The sequence below is a fragment of the Rhodnius prolixus genome, unplaced genomic scaffold, assembly GCF_049639745.1.
Source record: "Rhodnius prolixus isolate KJV_2025 unplaced genomic scaffold, Rpr scaffold_10, whole genome shotgun sequence".
Classification (NCBI taxonomy): Eukaryota; Metazoa; Arthropoda; class Insecta; order Hemiptera; family Reduviidae; genus Rhodnius; species Rhodnius prolixus.
The window spans coordinates 7,953,447-7,964,525 of record NW_027411615.1 but is presented as its reverse complement, the minus strand read 5'-3'; the positions used below and the strand labels follow the sequence as shown (position 1 = coordinate 7,964,525).

The 11,079-nt window shown below is 32.0% G+C and overlaps 1 protein-coding gene across 2 annotated transcripts; it reads left to right on the top strand.

Moving 5' to 3' along the window:
• The first annotated feature begins 932 nt into the window (after positions 1–932).
• Positions 933–10,477, top strand: LOC141456765 (tubulin gamma-1 chain-like). 2 transcript variants are annotated; one of them, XM_074133035.1, is made up of 11 exons: positions 933–1,098; positions 1,377–1,489; positions 1,744–1,833; positions 4,264–4,410; positions 4,484–4,620; positions 4,708–4,902; positions 4,981–5,092; positions 6,156–6,287; positions 7,459–7,641; positions 7,715–7,907; positions 9,533–10,477. In XM_074133035.1, the coding sequence occupies exons 1-11, from the start codon at positions 1,050–1,052 to the stop codon at positions 9,541–9,543; spliced, it is 1,362 nt and encodes a 453-aa protein (XP_073989136.1). In that variant the 5' UTR covers positions 933–1,049; the 3' UTR covers positions 9,544–10,477. The 2 variants fall into 2 exon arrangements, with proteins under 2 accessions (XP_073989136.1, XP_073989135.1); XM_074133034.1 differs by having other exon boundaries at positions 934–1,098; positions 7,715–7,903.
• The last annotated feature ends 602 nt before the right edge of the window (positions 10,478–11,079 follow it).

Below are 11,079 nucleotides of genomic sequence, written 5' to 3'. Positions count from 1 at the left end.
AAATAATGAGGAAATTCCTGTGATGTTTGAAGTTTTAAGAAAGCAGTTTAAGAACATTAGTTCTGTAAGTTAGGATCATCTTGAAACAAATAAAAATATCTAACTTTTTAATGATTTTTTCTGGTTGTTCTTTTAGTAGGCTAGAAGTTGATGACTAAATATGAACATTAAAAAAATAAATTTTTAGAGGTTGCTTTAAAAGAAGTTTGCACGTTTATTACAACCCTGAGTATTTCCATTAAACGTCTGAGCTGTAAAAACCTGTACCTAGAGTATTGGTACTCGAAACTTAGGGCAGCAATAAATTTTCTAATTTGATAATGCTTCGTTACAAGAAGCCCTGTTTGCACTTCGCACAAGTAGTCGTAGCATTTTGAATGTAAACAAAATGTATTCAAAACACAAGGAGAAAGAACATTACATTTCTAATAAGTGTAGTAAACGCCATTTAACAAGGTATTTTTAACAGATCATAGTTAAATTCCAAATGTTGTCAAATTTAAATTCAGTTCTGGATGTTACAAACTCAGTCATGCTTTTTCTCAAGGTATAGTTCATGAGACTGGAAAAATTTCCAATTATGACAATAGACTTAATTAAAGAAATTGTTTTCTTCAGAGCCATATTTTATGTCAATAGTAATGAAAAGATCTGTCTAGTGAAAATAGATATTAATATTTTCGCATTTTTAAGTTGAAGATGCATTTAATGAAAATTAGATAAAAAGTTCGTTTAACTTGTTGATAATACATGTTTTAGCATTTATGTGCAATCTGTACCTCTTTCTTATGATTTGGAAAAAGTTAGAAACTTTTTATTTAATTATTGGTCACTTGGAATAAATGCAGATCGTATTAAAAGAAAATTAGGTGTCCCCCTCACATCTTTTTGTTGTATTGCTTTCAAATTATAACTATCGATTTCTACTTCTAAATCCTTAAGATGGCTATCCTGATAGTTTTCGCTCTGAAGAAAGAATGGTGAAGAAGGGAAGTTTATAGCTTTATTGCTATCGTTGGGAATTAATGTGAATTATTCATTGGAGAAGTATGCCGTGTGAGATTATTACTCTCCAGCTTGGCCAGTGTGGCAATCAGGGTAAGTTTCAATATCGTTAATACTAGTAAAGTATGATTTCAGTGTTTAAATGCCCACTTAAGCTTATTGCTTACAACTGACAAAAAACTTTTAGATGGGTAAGTTTATCAAGCGTTCTTTCTTTACATTTGCAAAAACTTAAACTATTACCTAATTTCAAAAATTTCTTGTACTTTTCTATAGCCTTTATTAAATGTCGGAATTGAAAGTTTAGTGGGTTCATTTCAAAAATTTCTTTTACTTATCTATAGCCTTTATAAAATGGAATTAAATTTTAGTGGGTTTCGAATTTTGGAAGAAGCTTTGTGCTGAACATGGAATTAATCCTGAAGGAGTTTTGGAACAGTTTGCTACCGAAGGTACAGATCGTAAAGATGTCTTTTTTTATCAGGTTAGATCATCATTTAAATTTCAACATCGTTAATTAAAAAAATGAAATAAACGTGCAAAAAACGTTTTCAGGAGAAAAGGGAAGTTGACTTTTTGAATATCAGTCGATGTTCATAATATTCATCCCTTATGTAGTGGTATAGCATGAGCAGTATACTGCATGGGAGAAGCAGAACTTTTTCCCATTAAAAACTTGTTTTTTATTTACTCTGATATATCCTGGTGAAATGTATATTTGGTTGTTTTTTTTTATAGGCAGATGATGAGCATTACATTCCGAGAGCTGTTTTGCTCGACCTAGAGCCTAGAGTTATTCAGTCCATAAAAAATTCTCAATATGCGAAGGTAAAGTTGGTTCAGCTGTTAATTAATCTTTTTTTTTTTAATCTTTTATTGAAGTTCACAACTGCAATAACTGTTGCAACAAGCAATTGCGATATAAGATATCAGTATCGGGAATATAATCGAGAAGGCACCCTCTGGGGTCACTCCATTAACGTGAATTTACTATACTGCTTTTATGATGATAATAGATGGCTGGGCCATCTTCTCTTCAATCTCCTTTCTCCTTGGAGGATTTCCTGGTAATGTGAAAAAATGTGTTAGAGGGGTTAGGTTGAGCTGCGGTAGAAGAATGAAATTTTAAGAAACGAGTTTTAGCAAGGTCTTTAACGAAAGGGATTTTGAGATCATTATAGATGGTGAGGTTAGAAACAAAGAATGGAATGTTAAGTAGATTTCGTAGTATTTTTGACTGTAAAGTCAGGATGCGTAGAGAGTTGGAACGTTTAGTCGATCCCCGTATGACCAAATAGGTCACAGTAAGAGAAGGTATAAGAGGCTTTTGTTCTGTAGGGTGTTTGTCAAGTGGTCTGGCAAGAAGTTTGTAGCGTTGATTAGTTTCTTGTCTTTTCAGTCTAGTATAGAGATTCCATGTCAACCGTTTGTCTAGGTACATCCAAGGTAGCGTACTTTGTACACAGTTAGTGTAGGAGTTTGGTTCAAGAAGATTGGAGGTCTTAGAGTAAATACTATATATTTTGATTTCGTAACGTTAGTTTTAATTCGCTATTCGTTAAGCCAGTCCTGTAAGAGGTTAATGTACGTTTGAAGAGCCCGTGATAAAAGGATCGGAATGAGTAAAATCATCAGCAAAGGTGGAAAGGATGGTATTTTGATGATTGATGAATTATATTTAGTTCTGACGCTAAAGGATAAAGTCTTTTAAGAAGTAGCTTTTCCAGGATTTTGGAAAGAACTGGTAGTAAGCAGATTGTCGGTAGCAAGTTACACTAGTGATGGGTTACCTCGGTTTCGGTATTATTTTGATGATTGGTAATTTACATAGAGTAGGAAAGTGCGTCGTTCTAAGGACAGAGTTGTAAAGGAATGTGGGGAATAGTGTAGCTTTTCTTGGAATTTCGTACATTACGTCTGCAAGTGTAAAGGGTTTAGGAGGTAAGCTGAGTTGGCGGGGGATATCCAGTCTAACGTCTGTGGCGTGTCACTGGTCTAGTTTTCGATGTGAAGTGAGAAGATATTTGAAAGTTAGGTTGCAAATAAGTTGGCTTACTCTTCGTCGGACTTGGTCAAAGAGCTATTATCCTGACGAAGTGGAGATGATATCTGCCTATACTTCAATATTCTTCTAGTAAAGGTCCAGAGAGATTTATTTTCAGCTTATTGTCAGTTGTCCAGTGAAGTCGGCGTACCTGTCATTGTAATATTTCTGTAACTCTATTTTTAGTTGTCTGGTTAGCCTGTTCAAAATTCGTTTTCTGATGGGTACCTGTGGTTTTGCCATTGGTTTCTAGCTCGTCTTTTGGCCGTGATTAGCGTGCGGATATGAAGTGGTAGATTGTGAGTTAGTAGAGTAGTTGTAGAAGATCGTATGTAGTACTCTTCAATATAATCATATGAAATTTATATAAATGCAATACTTAGCAAAATTATTTAGTAGGTTATTCTAATTTTATGAACAGGATTGTTAGGAAAATCAATTTCAGTTCAGTTCGTTAACAGTATAGATATGTACGGAATCCTTAGAAAAAGATGTGATAATTAAATCATTTAGTGAATAATTAAGTCTTGAAATGCTTTCAGACTTCCAAAAACATTTAGTTTCTGTCTTCTTTTCGTGGAAGGTTCTTTTCTTGTAATCCAGTTCTACATGACTAATTTAAGATGGCATAAGCTCTTATTTAACTCTCCTGACAGTTTTAATTACAAACTGGCATTTTATTCGTGCAATAAAAAAAAATCTCTGGGTTTTTGTGAGTTCCACTTTGGTTCAACATCTCATTATTCCTGTCAAACTATTGAGTGAACATTTTTGAAAAAGTAATGGTAGTTTCAATCGAAATACTTTTAATCATTTTGAAAGCAAATGTTGTTATAAGAGTTTTTATTGTTGTAATCATCGAATTCTTAACTTTTCACAAACCTGAGATCGTGTTTATCAAAACATTCTCAAGGAAGATGGTACGACCTTATTCATCTAATACTAGAAATATCTCAGTTAATTGCTAGTATGATTCAGCGAATTCCCTCTTATCACTTTCTTGTGATTGCGAATGCGATTATGTTATCGGCACATGATCAAAATATATAGGATTATGAATGTTATGGATATTTTTAGCCATCTTGTCTAAATATTAAAATATAACATATAAGGTAATACAATTGAATTGAGATATTAACAACTGCCTTGCGATCAATAAATTACATCAATGTATAATTTATTTTGGTAATTAATAGTGCTTCATTTCCCTGCAGCTATATAACCCGGAAAATATTTATCTATCAAAAGATGGAGGAGGTGCAGGTAATAATTGGGCTTCCGGTTATTCGCAAGGAGAAAAACTTCAAGAAGAAGTATTTGATATTATAGAGAGAGAAGCAGAAAATAGTGATAGTTTAGAGGTAAAATTAACAATATATTTAAAATAAAATATATACACTTGAAGAATGAGTAACAGAATTATCTATAAAATAGGGTTTCGTGCTGTGCCATTCTATAGCAGGAGGCACTGGATCTGGAATGGGTTCTTACATCTTGGATCGCTTAGCGGATAAATTCCCCAAGAAGATTATCCAGACGTACAGTGTTTTCCCCAATCAGGACGAAATAAGGTAGCATTTTGGTTGAGTATTTGCAACTTGTATTATAAATTATCAAAAAAGTAGCTATTTATGCTGACAACTATTTATTTATTTTAGTGATGTAGTTGTGCAACCATACAACTCAGTGTTAACTTTAAAAAGACTAACAAAAGCTGCAGACTGTGTAGTTGTGTTGGATAATACTGCCCTAAACAGAATTGCAACTGATAGATTGCATATCCAGCAACCTACATTTTCTCAAATCAACTCACTAGTGTCAACTATTATGTCAGTCAGTACTGCTACTCTCAGGTCGTTTAATTTTGTTTTTTATGTTATAATTTTAATTTTTATGAGCAACATTACTGATTTCATCCTATGTTATTTTAGATATCCCTCGTACATGAATAACGACTTAATTGGTTTGATTGCCCCATTGATACCGACACCGAAACTTCATTTTCTTATGACTGGATATACACCATTAACTGGTGATCATGAGGTACTTCCTACATTAATTTATTTTGTTAAAATATGTTGCTGATTAAGAGAAGCCAAATACTTGGGACAGAAAAGGATTATTGGTATGTGCTTCTATTTAGCGAACCCAAGGAAAATCTAAGATCATCTAAGATCTTGATACATAAACATATACATGTACTGACATCTAAATACCATAAACTAATCGGTAAGTAAGTGTACTCAAGTGTTACAATAGATCTTTCAGATAGCAATGGATTTTAATCCTTAAGTCCTTATATATTCTACATACAAGCTCGGAAACTACTGATCTGCCTTTAATGTCCATTTAGTACTGAATATATATTAATTATGCAGCCAAAACACAGTGCGAGTTTGGATAGAAACCATTGTACAATAATTTTTTTTAAAGTGTAATGTGTTTTAAGTGATTTTGATGTTTTTTGTGTCTCATAAAATTTGCATAAAAATCTAATTTTTGTCTAAAGTTATTCCTTTTTTTGTTACTAATCACTTAAGTTATTTTTAATAAATTCGTTGCCATAAGCTTAACTGACATTTTATTGGCTATTAACTAAAACAAAATGTAATTAAGAAAAGAAATAATGGTGATAAAAACTATTTTGAAAGCCCTTTTGATTAAAAAATCCCTTTGAAAGTAATAGTAGAGCTCGCAGATTTAAAAACCTTCAGTTTGTTTTCTTCAATTATGACAAGTTTCGGATTTTCGCTCATCTTCAGGAGTTGACCCATCATTTTTTGTAGATAATTTACTGTAGAAGTTCTGTTAATTTACTAGAGCTTCTTCAAGTTTTGTAAGGGGAGTCAAATTTTCTTCTCAATATGATAAATCGACAACCCACATCGGGAGTTAAAGGATGAAAAACTGAAACTTTTTAGAAATAAAGGAAACAAGAGATCTGTAACTGATAAAAATATTTATCTTCATGTTATACTCAGAGTACATTGTAATTCCTAATCACACTCATAACATATAATTTTTAAGACGATGATTCATCAAGTTCACTCAATACTTACCTTAATACTATTTTAAGACTAAAAAATTTTTTGTTTTCTTTCTATAGGAAACCTCTGTTCGTAAGACATCTGTTTTAGATGTAATGAGACGACTACTACAACCCAAGAACATGATGGTTTCAACGGAATTAGATCGCCATGGACAGCATTGTTATATGTCAATTCTAAATATTATACAGGTAGGTCTTAATGCGAGGAAAGTGTGAAAAATATTCTTCGTTTGGCTAAAAAACAAAACAAAAATAGGTAACAAGATTTTAATAAGAACTTACAGTTAACATTTTTTTTTAAACATATATATCGTGAACGTTAAATACCCTCAAAGAATAATCTGATACGAATGAGAAATCACCCATGCAGTATCACTGTTGATGAATTCTTTCCACGAGAAGCAAGGTAAAGTGTGTGAATGAAGAGATAGAACACTCAGTTTATTGCCTGCAGGTCCAGGCTTTACATAGGTGTTAGAATACATCTAGCTTAATGTGATGTCTTGCAACTGTGTGGGGCCAGGCATTGGGAGTTAGTGTACTGTACAAAGTTTCTCTAGAGCTTGGGACGTTTGTTCTGTTTAATAAGTTGCAGTTCACTGATGTATTGATTATCACTTAGAAGTGATAGAGCTAAAAATCCACCATGTATCCAAGGCTGTCCTAAAGACACAGACATTTCTGATTAAATTTAGGTGCTCCAATCTCTTGAAGATTTTTGATTCCTTAATTTGAAAAAGCAATCTACTTTCATAAACGTGCACAATTTATCGAGGAATTGTTCGCCTTCTTCAAGTTACCTAGGCGACGTTTATGCAGTATACTGTTAAATAACATTTTGGTACGTAACTGGAATAGTTTTCGTAGCCTTACTTTTTTGTGATAATTTCATGCAAAACCGGGCGTGAAACTTGAGGTAATTAAGTCAGAAAGTTCGGATAGGGAATTTCTACTTTTTTACACGTTTATCATAGATTAACGTCATCTTTTTCTCCGTGAATGTTTCTTTTCTCTATTTTTAAGCTTACTACAAAATCCTTGAGCGATTTCTTTATCAACAAAATTGTTTTCATTACTGCAAATTTCTGCCGCCTTTGTTTTTATTTTAAAAAATAATAATAATAATACACTTCTTGCACGCATCTTACAACTGGTGGAAGTTTTCCACTACAGTTACCATAAACCGAGCTACTTGAGTTTAAATTACATTTGAGTAAAAGAAAAACTATAAAATGCTCAAGAATCAATTTAAATGCTCTTTTCGTTTTTCTTAACTTTTATTACATTTTCCACAAATCTATTTGTGACTAATTGTAAGTTGTAAATGAAGTACTTTTTTGTTTTGTTTTAATAATATTAGGGAGAAGTAGATGTCACACAAGTACACAAATCCCTCCAAAGAATCCGGGAGAGGAAACTGGTTCAGTTTATTCCGTGGGGTCCTGCCAGCATACAAGTAGCATTATCACGTAAATCACCATACGTTCCTACTGCTCACAGAGTTTCAGGACTGATGTTAGCCAATAATACTAATATTGTATCGGTGGGTAAATAAGCTGGTTTAATATCAACATATTATTGCCAGAATTATTGTTATTAATTTCTTTCTTTTTTAGCTGTTTAATCAAGTGTTATCTCAGTATGATAAACTGCGTAAAAGAGAAGCTTTCCTGGAACAGTTCCGCAAACAGGCAATGTTTCAAGATAGCCTTGAGGAACTTGATGTTTCCAGAGAAGTTATAGAAAATTTGGTTTCAGAATATTATGCAGCCACAAAACCGGATTATTTATCCTGGAAAACTGGCGTAAGTAAGTCTTAACTAATGTTCAGTAACAGAACTTTTTAACAGAATTTTCTTCTGTATTCTTGATGGATTCCTCCTTGACGTTTGTCTATTAGAAGACCCGCCAAGAGTACTAATAAAATTCTAATTTAGAATTAGGTTAAAAAAAAAAAAAGATATCTTTATTAATCTACGGCTTCACTCCGTACCGCAGGGTCATCTTTGTAAATGTAGATCATAAAGGAGTGGTCCAAGCATTAGAAAAAAACCTGTACTGCAAATAAACCGAATTTTCCTGAAGAAAAAATTATAAAAGTTATAATTCTATTTTTAAGACTTTTTCTGCTAGAAGTCTTTCTACCCCCTAAAAATGTCTTATCTAAATATGGTTCTACAAATTTCGGCAAAATCTGTGGAGCCATTTAAGGAAATCTCTTTGAACATGGAACTTTGACTATCATTTAATCCTTAATATTATGCTGGTGATAAGGAAGTATACATTGCACTAATATAGCACTCACTTCCAAAACTGCTCTATAATAAAGTAGCCTATGAAAACAAATCAATTGTTAGTTATGGACCTCATGCATGCAATGCCTTTGATATAGCCAAAATGTAAAAACATTTTCGAGAAAACTCAAGACTGAAAAATCAGTCTAATAAGAATAAGGACTATTTTCTATCAGTTGAGCTGTTAACCAATGTTAGTTTACAGATATTTATCATATATTTGGTGTTTTTTCACATACAAACTGATTAGTAAAAAACCACTTTTTCCGCGCTCAGATAACCTACTAACATTAATTTACTTTAAAAACTCAAAATCGTAAATTTGACATGATAGCAACACTCTTATTTTTTGAAAAGAAGTAAAAAGTAATTTATGTACATAGCACCATTGCAAATAATTCTAACTTCTGGATTTCTCGCAATAACAAATAAAACCCTACATGTAAAAGAAGGAATGGACCTAAATGCAATGGTATGCAAAATATTCTTTAGTTTAATTATTTTCTTCTTGTAATTATTCATCCAAGGTCCATCTTAGGAGGTATGTACATTCATTTCTTTAACCTATCAACTAAAATAGTGCTTCACTTTCAGTATTTTATGTTATACAAAACAGGCTATGTAATAAGTAATCCATTGAAAATTCCAAGTGATAATAATAATAATAATAATTTTTTGGCTATAATGGACAGTATTGAGTAGACTACTAAACTCAGAGTCTTGTTTCTATAATAATTTCTCGATTGCTGTTGACTAACTGAAAAAACGTCCTTGTTTAGTCTACACACAATTAAAATTTATACTTTTAATTAAATTACAATAAACCTTTGGCACATCAACAGCTGAGGTTATTAGCGCTCGGAGCTTTTTTCAGTGCACTGCCGGCCTCCGGACAGTGTTCTCTCGTTACAGACAACACTGTCCATCACCGGACAGTGAGCTGTAAGAAGCTCCTAGAAAGAGAAAATCTAAGGGTTAGCAGCTGGATTCGAACCCGGGACCTCCGCGTGGGAATCGAGTACGCTAACCACATAGCTAATCCCTCCCCTCCTTTGGCCTATTGTAATATTTTATAAAAACAAATCTACCTAGATTGATAAATTATCAATTAACCTAAAATTCAATAACACGTGATTTTAGACTGCAGATGAAGCAGCTGCCGAAGGTGATCTGTAGTGAAAGAAGTCAAGATTGAATTTGATTCATGCCTCGAGATATTTCGCCATATTTTGGTTTAATTTATGTGAAAAAATAATGTTGGTGCCAAATGATTTTAGCTGACAGGCTTTTACTATTATTATTATTATTGTTTTGTGTGAATGTGGGTCTTAATTTGATGCACTTGTCCACTTTTCTTTTTTCTTTTTTTTTACAAAACTGCACAATTTTTGTTGAGTAAAAAAAAAGTGTGTGAGTGAAAATAATGTACCAAATATCTATATTACTTAAAGTTTGCATAAGTTGTGTACCATTACTATAATTGATCACCCACCAAAGTAGACAAGCCAGCCAGCATACGGCTAGAGAAATTTAAAAATCATATTGGCTTACAATTTAATCATTGTTACTCCAACTGTTTATAATATTCATTGGTTTTATGCTAAATACATTTTTCTATTACTAACAACTATAGTGTGAACTAAGGCTGTGAATTTATCTCATTTGAATTTTAGTATTACTTTGAGTTTACATTACTAAGTTTTTTTTAATGTGATGTCTAAAAAATAATTTGAGAATTTGAACCATCGAGTTTTAACTAATAAAAATAAAGAATCTTTAAAAATTTAGGTTCTTAACTGATTTAATACTCCTAAAAACATAGCAACTTCAAATTGAGTTAATCATTTTTAAATAGGCATACTTAGCGAGGAATGATTATTGCCTTCGTTAAAGGATAAGTACTTTTAGGTAAATGAAATTTGGACATTCAAGAAAGCTAAAGCTACTTACAAAACATTTATGATTAGTGTGTTGTAAGAAAAATTCAGGCCATATTATGTCTTATATCATTGATATTGATTTAATTCAACACTCATGTTCTAATCAAAAGAATACTGTTCAAAATAAAGTAATTTGTGGAACAAAGGACTTTAATTACTCCCAAAATTTTAACATGATTGTATCTCTCTCGACTGCATGGTTACTTTTTTTTTATACCTCCTAAGTTGTGGTATATGATTTTTTTCTTACAGATGTGGAAGTAAAATTCTGTATTCAAATCTGATAAATCAAACTTTATGGTTTATGGAAATTTGATATTGTCAGAATTGAAGTAATCAACCATGACAAGACGGGTGGAATTATCGAAATTGAGCCGTATGAGTACGGTGACCATTCGTACTGTTTTTGGCAGGACAGTACTGTTTTTTAAGACGCTGTCCTTTTTTTTTAAGCATAAATATCCTGTTTTTTATTTATTTGTACTGTCTTTCAATGAAATTTAAATTATACTCAATGAAATTAATGAAAATATGAATATTTTTTCGAAGATTTATAATATGATTTTGTTAAGATCTGACCTTCATATTGTGAAAATTAGATATATTTGTATTTTACTTGTCGTTAGTATAGTTTTAAAGAATGTGACAAAACAAAATTTACAATTTGTTACTAATTAATAAGTGTATAGTTCAAGCAGTCGCTCAGTTTCGGCTGAATATGGGCCATATTATATGGCCATTGTTTTA